The sequence below is a fragment of the Solanum lycopersicum genome, chromosome 9 (genome assembly GCF_036512215.1).
Source record: "Solanum lycopersicum chromosome 9, SLM_r2.1".
Lineage (NCBI taxonomy): Eukaryota > Viridiplantae > Streptophyta > Magnoliopsida > Solanales > Solanaceae > Solanum > Solanum lycopersicum.
In genome coordinates, this window is record NC_090808.1 from 65,354,873 (window position 1) to 65,368,203 (window position 13,331).

Here is a 13,331-nt window from a genome sequence, read left to right on the forward strand (position 1 = left end):
ATAATTTCAATAGGAAGAGAAAGATGACTAACAGAATAAGAGCATCCAATGCCTCATCTATAGAGATAAACAAACTGGTTGACCTTGTCTCAGTTCTTTGTTGAGTTAGGGATTTTTTGTCAGACGCCATTTTATTTTATGCTCTTCAAACTCGTTCCGCCCAAATCTTCCCCATTGTCATCCCAACTCCAATATGCAATATCAATCATCCTGACATAACAAGCGTGGGAGTAGCTTTATATATATGTCTTTCCTTTCTGTTACCAACTTTGAACATTTGACATGGTAAGAACATCAGAGTTTATGTAGTCTTTTCCCAAAACTAGATATTTTCTAGAGTTGATCTAATATCATCTTTTGGCACTCATAGTGCTACAAAGCTAAGTTAACTATCTCGAGGTACAAGGATCAATTCCCACTTGATGCATTTTTTTAGTAGTACTACACCCATTTTGATCGATCTGGAAATACTAGATTCGCCTCCACAGTGCTCAACACCCTTAGAATCACAACTATTCCTCTCAAGTTCAGAACAACAAATTCCTTAGAGAATCTTTTTCTGCCTAGATAAAATGAGAGACAGAGTTGATGAGACAACGGAAGCCAAATAGGTCACATACATGGAAGCTTGTTGCACATTGGCACTACCAAAGCATAGATTCTTTGGCTGTTCAAGAAAGACTACTTACATAGGAGAGAAAGTTGAGGTTCCATATTCAGGTTATCGGTATCAATGTCTCCATAAGTGCACTAGTATTACTAATAAACTTGTCTTGTGAAACGAAAAAGAAAGAGCACAAATTTGGAGTCATTACATTTTAGATAGAAACGGAAAAGAAATAGCAGTGCATCAATAATCATAACTAGGAGCCATTACATAGCCGCAAAATAAATGTTTGGAAAAAAAGATGAAGGTCATTGCAGTAACAAATTAAACCTTGCGCCTGCACATTGGAACTTGTAATGTCCTTTCAATCGTGCGTTCCACCTTAGCTTGAAAAGTTTCTTCCTTCCCCTCATTATTAATTTTAAAGGTGATATAGTAGGCAAAGTCACGAGGACCACCTGCATTTAACCTCACAATCTCCGTAACAGTGCGTTCCTTTCCCTGCAAGTAAAAATCAATACACTGCACAACAGAGAATGGGCAAATACCACGGTATAAAAAAAAAAAAAACTTACATCATTGCCAAAGTATTGCTTAATTGCCAGTGAAGCATAACCCTTGATCCTATCCAAAAAATTAGGAAATAGTTCAAATCCCATTATGGGGTAAATGGGAGTAAGCATGCACGCCCCAGGATATTCATCAAAATCAAAACCCTGTTGAAAACAAATAAAGAGATGAGAAATGCAACAGAGCCAGAAGGTTTATATTTTAGAGCACAATTCAGCATTTGACTTATGACTGATCTAACAAGAAAGGTAAAATATAATGACAAATTCAATAAACCTACATCGCTCTCCTCTAGCTGTCGGTAGTACTTGATACAAGCATCCCTATACATTCTCTGAGCTCCGAGAGACTAAAAAATATTTAAACTATACTATGTTTTCTATTTTAAAATATTTTTAATTCAAAAATATCCAAATAGTAGATAAAAAAGAAATACTACTTCTTTCTAACCGTTTATTACTTAAAACAAGAAAAAATAAGTAATCTTCTTTCAATTCTTTTGGGGATAGGATCGACTTAAATATGTGATACAAATAAAAATAAAAAAGTTTAATATATGCCTGGATTATAATTTGAATTTGATATATATATTCATTTGTTATAAAATTAGTTTATATATATCTTTTATCACGTTTAAGAATGATTTTTTCTCAAATCTTAAGAGTCAAGGGTTTACTTGAACACCCTCAATTAAAAAAAATTATATTTTATACGTCAGATTTGAATATTTTGTGTATATAAATGAAGCCCCCAGTACAACTGATAGGCATAATCCAATGGTCCATGGGTTCAAGTTTCAACGTATCACTCAGTTTGCGAGTTCAATTTTATATTTTATAGTTTTTTTCATTTTTTTAGTTAGCTAACCTTATCGGACATCTCACTTTATTTTTTTCTCTATTTTATGTATTTATTTTTTCATATTCTGAACTTTATTAATGAAAATTTTATGTTGATCATTGACCACACCCCCAACCAAAAAAGGCGGATATCGAGGATTTATACAAGCGCCTACTAAAATATATAATTAACTCTTGCTAAAGTTGTAGTTTGATAGGAAAAATTGTTCGAATGATATGAGAGACAGTCAAAGCATTAGTCTCAATATCAACAGAAGAAAAGGACTGATCGATCGCCGTTCAAAAGAGATCCTGAAGACTCGAACTTTTTGCTAGCTTTTGAAACATGGAACGAAGGAAAAAGGAAGACCAAACAAAGTCGCGATCAAAGCAAAGAAAAAGATGCCAAAAAAAAGATTCACTTTAGCTTCTAGCGCACACCGGGAATGAGCTCCAGATCGGAATCCTCTGGTGGAGGAGTCAGGGGTTGACACTTGACTGAACCACCCTTCACCCGATGGAGGAGAGTAAAACAGATTCACCGCATGCGTTAGGTCATCCGCGAACAGATACCCAAAATGTAAGGTGACCTTTGCCAGCGAACTATTTCAGAATATAGAAATATTGAAAACGAAAAAGGCCAATTTGCGCTTGAACAAAGTTGGTCTGCTAACGAACCCCCCTGGTCCGATTGGAAGTGTCATTTGTAGCGGGAATTGATATATGTATTTGTATAAATATAAGAGATGTTTTTTGCTAACTGCGCCCTTCGCTCAATGACTATTCATTATTTGAATACTCAAATAAATAAGCATAGCTGCTAAGAACTATGTTTCGATCTTTCCATTTTTGACTCATTTCTTGGGCAAAGTCTCCCAACTATATTTGAAAATGAATTGGTTATCTATAAAGAGAAAGAAAGTTTTCTTCTAGTTTCGCTTCTTGCTCTTCCAATTTAGAAAGACTTGTCGAAAATCGCCGATTGAATTGGTTCGAAAATTTGTCTTGATTTCGATTTTATTACGTACAAGTCAGTCAGTCAGTCCATCTGATAATTGATTTTGTATTCAAGTGTCTGCAATTGACCACGCCCCAACTAGAAAAGGTGGATATCGAGGATTTATACAAATGCCTACTAAAATGTATGATAAACTCATGCTAAAGTTGTAGGTTGATAAAAGCGGAACAAATACTAAGAAAAGTTTACCTATATTAATTCAAAATGTTAATTGATTAATTAACGGGTTTAATTCGTGTAACAATACAATTTGAAAGTCGCTCAGAAGGGACATATATGTTCCTTCCGAACAAACACTTAAAATGCCAAACATCGTTGTGAACATATTTGTGTTATCTCTTATATTTAGGTAAATAAATAGGACAGTAAAGAAGAAACAGAAAAACATAAAATAAAACTATCCGAGTTTAGATAAGTATCAATTATGTGTTCTTAAGAAATTTAATTTCCTCAAGTACCATGATATTTTAGATTAATTTCTCCCAGCATAAAGCTGATTAAATATTAAAAAAGTAGTGGTACCTCAAACTTCGATAATTTTAGCAAATTCAAAAATTAAGCAACGAGACCATACACAGACCCAATCGATCGATGATTTTATTTGTAAGAGGAGAAAATTTTCATGTGTCTACCTTTTTTACTTTATTGTGTGTACAAAAGCTACAAATAGTTTGTTGCCGTGAAAATCAAGAAGCATGATTTTAGATAGAAAAAATTAAAATTTTTAAATTTTCAAATCAATTTATGTTGAAGAATTTAAGGAGAGAACAAGGTAAATGACTATGAAAAAAAGAGAAGGAATCATTTTTTATATATGAAAAGGGATGTCGTATACACTTATACGAATAGAAAAAGTCAACAAATTAATTGTAATCAAGATTTGGTGGCGAGTGGTAACTAAAATAAACTATAGCTATGATAACTAATTAACTAGTATAAGATTTTTAATCGCGATATTTCTCCATATAATAATGGGTTGTATTTGTTATACAACTTTCGACAAGTCCCGTTTGCTCCAAAATCAAATTTTTCAAGGAAATACTTGTACAAGGTAAACTATTACTCGATAGATTATTTCTCTTATATTATCCTTTTTATTAAACACTATTTAATATTGACTACATTTTTCAAAGCTTAAATTTACTAATATTTAAAGAGTAATATTATAATATTATCTTTATTATTTATTATTTCTTAAAATATATATCAAATTAATAATAAACAATTATTATTGGACATAAAAATAATACAATTGATAAATTAGATTTTAGATTTTAGATTGTAGTTGATTTTTAAAATTATTAAATCTAAGGAACATAGTAAATACAATTTTATCTATGTTAGATTCTTTTAATAAAAGGGTAAAAAATGGAGAAACTACATAAATAGATCATAAAATTTAAAATATTATAAGTTCATACTCAATTTAAAGTAATTTCGGAAATAATTATAATAATTATTGCTCAAACACATTCATTAAGGCTTATAATTTTTGCTTAACTGATATTAAATCAACATATATATTAATTATCATTGAAACGAATAATTTTTATTTAATTAAAATTAAATCAGTATCATATATTATGTTGATATCATTAAAGACTCATAATTTTACTTGATTGTTACTAAATCAGCATACTATATAGATATCATTAAGTTTTCTGTTAAAAAATTACTCGTATAGTATATCCAATAATGTTAGCGAATAGTTACAATCTTTAAAGAAATTTAAACTCACCACAACTAATATTTTTAAGAATTTGATAGTAGTACTTCTTAACTTCCTTTCCTGAATATAACAACTTTAAAACAGAATAGAACTCAACAATTTTAGACAAAAATTGAACTCAAATCTCCACAAAAAGAACACTTTCGTTTAATTGATAAAAACTCTTTTTTAAATAACTTTTTCCTCTTCATATTTTTCTTTGCATCTCTTGATAGAGACTAACTTTTTCCTGTTTATGTTTTTCTTGTTATCTCTTAAAGACGAATAATTTTTATTTAATTAATATTAAATTAGTATCATATATTATATTAATATTATTAAAATTAATTATTTTATTTAAGTGATACTAAATCAGTATGTTTTTCTTGTTATCTCTTAAAGACGAATAATTTTTATTTAATTAATATTAAATTAGTATCATATATTATATTAATATTATTAAAATTAATTATTTTATTTAAGTGATACTAAATCAGTATACTATAGAAGAGGTCTATACCCATTGCCGTAGCTAAAAGGGTTCCCTTTCTTACTTGATTGAGACTGAGAGTCAGGGCAGCCAAAAAGAAGGCTTTCGTTAAGATAATTGTTCCCCATAGCAACTGGGGATCAAAAAGCACCAAATTTGATGACTTATTAAGGGAAAGACGAAGTAAGAGCATGCACGTCGTCCCATCCTCCTAACGATATATTGCATTCACGATGCGGAGCTGCCAACTAGCTGTGCATCACCTATTTATCGTTCTCGCTCGGGAGCCAAAACGAACACGCCTATAATTATCATTAAATTTTCCGTCAAAAAATAACGCGCACTCTTATATCCAATGATAGTAGTGAAAAATTACAATTTTTAAGGAAATTTAAATTCACTACAACAAATGCTTTTACGAATTCGTTGATAGCACTTCTTAACTCCCTTTCCTGAAAAGAACCTTAAAAATAGTGTTATAACTCAATAAAACTGAACAAAACTTGAACTCAAAGCTTCAAAAAGAACACCTTCGTTCAATCAATTGATACAACTCTTTTTATCAACTCTTTCCTCTCTATATTTTTCTTTGCCTCTCTTGATAGAGAATTTTCCTCTTCATATTTTTCTTGTCATCTCTTTAATCAAATAATTAATTTATCACTATAGTTTAAAAATAGCGACAAATAGAAAGATAATAAAATAATAAAAATAAATGACCTAGAGATTAAATTAGATTATATAGAATGGTCATGTGAAGCTTATACTAGGATAGTAAATAGTAGATAAATAACCTAGAGATTATATAGATCCTATAGAATAATAGTAATGGTCATGTGAAAGGTTTTCATTAATTGAACATTATAAACACAAACCCATATTTTACACAAACAGCAGTAATTCATTTAACCACATGGTAACAAAGTAATTAAGCTATATACATACAATACTACTTCCATAGCACAACCTAGAGATTAGGATTGTTGTTGACTCCTTTCATTCATCCGGGCAGCTACGGTCACAGAAGCAGCTACTCCACCAGGAGTGGTGGACATGTCTTGTTTGTTCCGTAGCTCCGCCCCTACCACTCCTTCTGCATCCTGCCTTGTCGCTGCCTTATCCGCAGGCAATACCTTAGTAGCACCCTAAGTAAGTTAAAATTAACTTCAATTTCAATATATCTTTCAAATATATCAATGACACAATACTTCTAATCTTGTTGCATTGGGATATATTAAATATGTTACTAACCGATAAGACGTCTCCAAGCTTAACTTTGTCCTCGTCTTTTATCATAGATTCATTATACGCAGCAGCTGACTGAGCAGTGGCTGCTACGCCTCCAGGAGTGATAACATTGCTGCCTGTTGCGCGTACTTCAGCTGCTTGGATGGCTGCTGCGTCGCATTGATCCACTGGTTTGCCCGGTATGGTTTGTCCAGCCGCTTCAAGAGCTTCTCCTATAGTGATTTCTCTCCTACTACCTCCGGTGGTTGCTGCTCCTTGTGGCTGTCCTCCGACACCTCCTGTTGGCTGTATGTATTGTGCAACTACCTGTATATCATCAACAGATATAGGATCTAACCGACGTCTCATTGCCAGAATTCAGAATTTTTACAGGCAGGATTTGAAAAACAAGACATTGTGCATCAAATTTGAACTGGAAATTTGGAGTGTTTTGAATTCCCTATGCCACTAATTAAATCGACCTCCAATCATCTGTTTAGGTGAAGATTTTGTTAAAGTTGTGAAGTCTGGATTAATATTTGATTAATATTTGATGGATAACCTCCGCGGTGAGATTGCCGAGGAGTTATTATGAGCGGCGGGAGCCCCTCATACGAGGACAACGCCCCGCTTTACTATATATTTTCTGTAACCAAATTATTAACTTATTTACGGCGGAGGTGTTACCATAAAATATTAATTTCTCTCTCTTTATCTTGAGGAGATCTCTCTTAAAAGTTCTTGTTTTCCTAGTTCATCACGTGTGTGTGATTCGATTCTAACACCATTTGGAACTATGGTTGTCGTAATTTGGCAACCTACTCAAATCGTTTCGTGTTTGCTATCATTTAATTTTGATGGAAAATAAGTGATATTTTAGATAATAAAGTTTGCGCGCAACACATAAATAGTAATTAATAATGAAACAACTTCTTACCTGTCCAGCAACTGATTCAGTAATAATATTAGCACCAGGAACGGCGGTCCCAGTAACCGTAACACCCTCTCTAGCAGCAACATCAGTAACATCACCCGGTTGAACCAAGCCGGCGCTCACGTTAACATTAGCAGCTGATTGCATTGCAGCCGCTGGACCGCTCTTTTGTGTTTTCCCGAGCACGGCGGTCTCAGCGCTCTGCATCATGGCTGCATCTTCCGGCTTAACAGCTTTTTCTCCTAGCTCACCAGAGACAGCAAAAACGTCGCCATATTTGATCGGATCGGCTGCTTGATCACCTTGTTCCCTTCTTGGTTGTTGTTGACTCATTTTTTTTTATTTTTTTGGTTAAAATTTAAAAAACACTTAGCCAGATGTGGGATATGGCTGGCTAGCTCGAGCTAGAGGAAAAAATGATTTATATAGATCTGTATGGAAAGAAGATTGAGGGATTGTTTGTTTGGATGGAGATGAGGGATTTTGTGACAAGTGGCTATTTGAACTAGTGTGGTGGCGTTAAACTAGAGATATGGCAAGCCACTTGTCAAACTACTACTACTATCATCTACATCCTGTGTCGTGAATCGAGTTAGATAATTCCGTAAGCGTATCTATGGACTACTAGACGTGGTAAATAAAAAACTCAATTGATATTTTTAGGTCGAATAAAATATTGAAAAGTTTTAATTCAGATTAAATTTTTTTGTTAAAAAGGTTTAGGATTAGAAAAAGTTACGCAAATTATGTCAAAATTTTGATCATTACTAGTTATTTTTCATTCCATTTTTATTATTTTAGTATCTCATCCTCTTCTAGTTATCTTTTATATTGTTTGTATATTCTCCTTATATTAATGTGTTATTACTTTATTATGTGTATTTTAAGTTGTAACTTGTATCCAATGAAACTAAGCAAATGGAATTTTGATTTTTAAAAAAATTATATATTCGATGATAGATATACATATTTTTAAATTTATATATTCGATAATAAATATATATAACAATCCTTTGTATCGGAAATGGAAATCGGGTTTGACGCAGCTGGAGTGTGTGTTATTTTTAGGCATGGACCTATATGGGTGATTTCGACCGAATTTACTATATTTTTAGATTTTGTTTGAATAGTATGTTTTTATATAAATGAAATATATGTACCTATTAAATTGAAAATCAAATTAAATCATTATTGATATTATAGAATTCCATACTCATAATTAAGTAATTTTATTATTATTATAGCTCGTTATCCACTGCGCTTGTATATTTTCTTCTATTGAATTCGTCTTTTAAGTTCATAGCTAATGTTGTATCGACAATGATCTGGTTATGTCTCCGTTTTGTTTGAAGCTAATATTCGAAACTTTCTTCTTGAATATGGTTAATTTGAACCCTAATTTGCACCATAGAATTAGAATAACGTGACACCAGGGTGTATATGATAGGAAGGGAACATTTTGTAGTTGCGTCTTTTTATAATACGTTTTTAGTAAATAATTAAGAAATTATCTCAATTTATGCATACATATAATTTAAAAATTATCTCAATTTATGAGACACATACTTTTTTGAGACACATACTTTTTTGAGACACAATAAATAGTGATCAAAGGTAATGACACTGAGATCATTCGTAGTTGTAATCGATTTTGTTCTTGCATTGGGTTGCCCTTGGTTTAAAAAACACAATTCTCTTATTTAGTAAAATATTATTTTCGGGTTGAGCATTATATTATTTATTTACATGATGCAGCAGCTAACCTTATCTAATTTATGGGACTTTTACACAGCTTAACAACTAATTACAAAGTACCAAAACAAGAAGAGGAAAAAGCTAATTAACGAAGAAAATATTATACACATTGTAAGCCAAGTTTAATTATGAACTTTCTTCATTTAGTCTTGCAGCTGCAGCCACAGATGCAGCTACTCCACCAGGATAAGCTGTTAGGGTTGGATTATTCCGCAGCTCCGCCTCCATCACCCCTTGCGCATCTTGCCTTGTCGCTGCTTTATCAGCCGGTAATTTTGCAGCCGCGCCCTATAAAATGTTTGACATGTTTAAGATCACGAAATTTAATTAACCATAATGAAATTGCTAGCGTCTTAAAAGAGTTGTACAGTTAAGACATCGTTTAATTTGATTTTATCAACATCTTGAGCCAATCCTTCATTTGCCGATGCTGCTGATTGAGCTGTGGCAGCTAATCCTCCAGGGGTCACGACACTAGAACCGGTGGCTCTAGCTTCAGCCGCTTGTATAGCGGCTGCATCGCTCTGTTCCACCGGTTTCTCCCCTGCTGTAAGGGCTGTTGCCGCCAGAGCTTCTCCTATTGTTATAGGTGCTTCCTCCACATCTCCTCCTGTTGCTGCGGCTGCTGTTACTGGAAGAGGCTCAACATATTGCCCCAATACCTACAATTGTCATTTTATTGTCTCAGCTAGCTAACATCTATGCAGCACATATAAACACTTAAATTTATATAAAATTGACCTGTCCAGCAACTGATTCGGTAATTATACGTCTGCCGGGGAGTTTGGTTTCAGCCACAGTAATGCCTTCATCACCAGCAAGTTGAGTGGTAGCGTCATGACTAACATGTCCACTTCTTTCGTTTTTGGCGGCAGCAGCCTGCATAACAGAGGCAGGACCACCCTTTTGGTTTTTCCCAAATACCATGGCTTCAGCACTTTGCATCATGGCTGCATCTTGTGGTGCAATTGGTTGATCAGCTAACTCACCTTTTACATTAAAACAGTCTCCGTATTTTAGGGGCTGCTCACTTTCAGGCCTTTGAGGTTGATCTTGGCTCATATTTTTTCTCGTTGATATCTGAGTGTGTATGCTTTATTTACAATTTATTTCATCATGCTAAATGGTGACATATATTTCGTTGTTTTTGTGTTAGAGATGCTCGAGGGATGACACGTGGCGGCTCTGTGCAAACGTGGCGGACTACCTGGAAGCAGGAATGGAGAGACAGATTGGCAACTTTGAAATGTTCTTGAACAGTTAAGATAACTAAATTAAACGTGAAACTTTAGCCGTAATTGATCGCGATAAACAAAACCCAGAGTCTGCATACATATAGTTCTTATGTTACTTGCTTCGTTCAAAATTGTTTGTCATGTTGCTTGCGTTTATCAAAAGTTAATTTGGTCAATTTTTGAAGGTAAATTAGATCACATTGATTCAATATTTCAATCAAATAAATTAGATATTCTAAAACTATATGAAAAATACCATAAATTACATTTTTTTGCATATTAGAATGACGAAAAAATTCATCTTAAAATATTACTCAAAGTTTTTATAATTTGACTCAAAAAATAGAAACCATGACAAACAGTACCGGACGGAGGGAGTATCGATAACAATCAGGGTACAAGTTTCTCGGAGGCAATTGCAAGGAAAAAGCATAACTAAACGACACAATATTTTCATACCAATACGAAAATTTACACAAGGTCATCATCATCTGAGCTAATGTTTTTCGAGTCCTGTGGGTTTATTATACTCTAAAACTTAAACGGAACACCAACAGTTTGGTCACTGTCTAGGAGGCAGGAGCCCCACTGCTTACCTCCAAACCATTTCCTGCAGATTGAGAATTACAAGTTATTGAATTGAACACTTTGCCAAATCAAGTGCAGAACTGCAAAGAATTTGATACACTAGCATCGACATCAAGTTAAAGAGATTCAAAATTTAAGAGTATAAAGAACATCGGTTTTCTCATGTGTTCTTGTCTTCTGAGGTTGAGTATAGTCGTCCAATTTCATAAAACTTCAAGACACCATCACTTCCGAATCAATATGATATTAGCATAATAAACATAGAAGGGAAATCTCACCATCTGGATCAAAGAAAAAGGCTTGTTTGGTCTTGCCATCTGGTTGAGTCCTCTCATGAACTTCAATTCCTTTATCCTACATAACAAAGTTTTGAGAAAAGCAGTTATCTATTAGTCAAGGATAACCCAGAATTGAGAAAGAAAAGAGACTAAACTTCCATCGCTAAAGGACTAATTTTCAATTGCTTCATTTCACCTCATATTAAGAAGAAGTTAATGCTTTTGTTTCAAACACTCAATGGTCAATACAAATAAAACAAGTGGAACAGCTCCAGCCCCTTGAGAAACCTCAAAGATGCAACAATTAACCAACATTTCTTCCTATCCCTTCACATACTCAATTCAAAGGGACCTCGTTTACACAACTATATCTTCATATTGGCAATACAAGAATTAACATCATCTAGAAAGGTAAAAAAGGGAAAGAAATGGATAAAAAGATACCAAAAATCATGATGATACCAACCCTATGAGCTAAGCTCCCGCTGTACGCGTGGTATCAGGGGAAGGGTCGGACCACAAGAGTCTATTCTACGTAGTCTTATCTGGTATATCTAGTTGTTCCCACAACTTGAACTATTAACCTCCACGTCACATAGAAACAACTTTACTAGATACGTCAAGACTCTTATTCAACACTTAGACATCCCTTTTAACATAATCATTCAGGAAATACCAAAAATCTAGTACTCAATAATCCAATTCTACTGAAGCTAACATTTTCTTTTAATCATAGTAAACAATTAATTTAGGGTAATTTTAAACAGAAATTAAAATTGAAAACAGCAACAGCTCTTCCATAATACTTATATCAAACCCCCCCAAAAAAAATTAGCCACATAAAACTTTCTAAAGAAACTGGAAGAGGATTAAAATCAACCTTGAGCTTCTGAACAAAGGAATCGAAATTGGAGATGGTGAAGCAGACATGGTGACCTCTGGGCAGATTCTTCGGGTCAGCGATGGCTGACGTGGCACTCCATGGACCTTCTGGAAGCTTCGTAGTCGGGTCTCTCTCGATAAGGTGAAGATAAAAGGACGGTGCCAGCTTCAACCATATCACATCAAATTCAAATCTTGGAGCTTCAACTTTCTGAAACCCAAATATCTGCAAACCCATTTTCATCAAACAATCAATTTTACTCTAATTTAAACAGAAAAAATCATAACACTGATGTGATTTATGAAACTTAAGTAACGAAATTTAATGCGTTATCAAAACCTCAATGTAAAATTGGGCTAGGCGTTTGATATCAGAGGATTCTCTGGAGACGTGATTAAGGCAAGTTCCTTGAGCTGCCATTTTTGTTCTTGTTTCTGTTTAAGAGAATTCAAGTAGAGTTTCGCTACCCATTTAAATGGATATTTATTTGGGAAAACTACCTTAAACATATTTTTAGATAATTACCTATTTTATCATTAATAAGTATTTTTTAGGAAGAATTTCAAAATATGGCAAACATTTATATATATTTTAAGAAAATAGTTATGTTCTATTTTTTTCATGTTACATTGATATAATTAGATTATAAATAAAAAAATTAATGTATGCAAATAAATATTTTTTTATATATTTAATATAATGAATAAATAATAAATAGGAAAGTAATATAATTGGATGTCTAAATAATTATGACAGACACATCTGTAATCTTTTTTCATGTTTACTATTATCAAGTTTTTTTCTTTTATTAATATTCATACATCACATATTTTATGCCCCATCCCTCTCCAAATTCATTCAAATTCAAGATAGTTTACATCATCGTAGGAGCGATTTTTGTGATTTTGTATCCATTCGGTACTTATTAATTATATATTTATCTCGTACTTATACAGTTTGATACTCATAAATTTATTTTTTTTGTTCGTTTGTCTAATGTATCCATACTTATATAGTTTGATACCCACAAATTGTATCTTTTTTGCTCATTTGTATAGAGTATCCATATTTTTGCTTAACAACAGTGTTGAAATGTATCCATATTTATACACATAGATACTTGTAGTATTATACAAGCACATGTTAAAATGTTGATTTACGAAGACAATTATATCTAGATATATAAGTAATATATCCAA

At 33.0% G+C, this 13,331-nt stretch overlaps 3 protein-coding genes across 4 annotated transcripts; all 3 read right to left on the reverse strand.

Moving 5' to 3' along the window:
• Positions 1-6,064: 6,064 nt before the first annotated feature.
• On the reverse strand, positions 6,065-7,817 carry LOC101249859 (late embryogenesis abundant protein 31-like). Its single transcript, XM_004247615.4, has 3 exons — positions 7,397-7,817; positions 6,484-6,786; positions 6,065-6,377 (listed from the first exon to the last, which is right to left on the reverse strand). Exons 1-3 carry the CDS (start codon positions 7,724-7,726, stop codon positions 6,207-6,209), a joined length of 804 nt encoding a protein of 267 aa, XP_004247663.2. The 5' UTR covers positions 7,727-7,817; the 3' UTR covers positions 6,065-6,206.
• Positions 7,818-9,070: 1,253 nt separating this feature from the next.
• On the reverse strand, positions 9,071-10,355 carry LOC101244993 (late embryogenesis abundant protein D-34-like). 2 transcript variants are annotated; one of them, XM_069289272.1, is made up of 3 exons: positions 9,890-10,355; positions 9,526-9,810; positions 9,071-9,436 (listed from the first exon to the last, which is right to left on the reverse strand). In XM_069289272.1, exons 1-3 carry the CDS (start codon positions 10,208-10,210, stop codon positions 9,275-9,277), a joined length of 768 nt encoding a protein of 255 aa, XP_069145373.1. In that variant the 5' UTR covers positions 10,211-10,355; the 3' UTR covers positions 9,071-9,274. The 2 variants fall into 2 exon arrangements, with proteins under 2 accessions (XP_069145373.1, XP_004247564.3); XM_004247516.5 differs by having other exon boundaries at positions 9,517-9,810.
• A 463-nt stretch (positions 10,356-10,818) lies between these two features.
• Positions 10,819-12,636, reverse strand: LOC101245290 (lactoylglutathione lyase). Its single transcript, XM_004247517.5, has 4 exons — positions 12,472-12,636; positions 12,130-12,357; positions 11,250-11,325; positions 10,819-10,993 (listed from the first exon to the last, which is right to left on the reverse strand). Exons 1-4 carry the CDS (start codon positions 12,550-12,552, stop codon positions 10,953-10,955), a joined length of 426 nt encoding a protein of 141 aa, XP_004247565.4. The 5' UTR covers positions 12,553-12,636; the 3' UTR covers positions 10,819-10,952.
• Between the last annotated feature and the right edge of the window lie 695 nt (positions 12,637-13,331).

Bases quoted from the DNA above. Each gene is read 5' to 3' on its own strand.
- LOC101249859 (XM_004247615.4), bottom strand. From the start codon at position 7,726: ATGAGTCAACAACAACCAAGAAGGGAACAAGGTGATCAAGCAGCCGAT. The intron at 6,787-7,396 runs GTAAGAAGTTGT...GATGATATACAG, and splicing joins CTGAATCAGTTGCTGGACAG to GTAGTTGCACAATACATACA. The intron at 6,378-6,483 runs GTTAGTAACATA...TAACTTACTTAG, and splicing joins AGCTTGGAGACGTCTTATCG to GGTGCTACTAAGGTATTGCC.
- LOC101244993 (XM_004247516.5), bottom strand. From the start codon at position 10,210: ATGAGCCAAGATCAACCTCAAAGGCCTGAAAGTGAGCAGCCCCTAAAA. The intron at 9,811-9,889 runs GTCAATTTTATA...TGACAATTGTAG, and splicing joins CCGAATCAGTTGCTGGACAG to GTATTGGGGCAATATGTTGA. The intron at 9,437-9,516 runs GTACAACTCTTT...AACATTTTATAG, and splicing joins AATTAAACGATGTCTTAACT to GGCGCGGCTGCAAAATTACC.
- LOC101245290 (XM_004247517.5), bottom strand. From the start codon at position 12,552: ATGGCAGCTCAAGGAACTTGCCTTAATCACGTCTCCAGAGAATCCTCT. The intron at 11,326-12,129 runs GTTGATTTTAAT...TTTGTTATGTAG, and splicing joins CCTTTGTTCAGAAGCTCAAG to GATAAAGGAATTGAAGTTCA. The intron at 10,994-11,249 runs GTGAGATTTCCC...CTCAATCTGCAG, and splicing joins CTTTTTCTTTGATCCAGATG to GAAATGGTTTGGAGGTAAGC.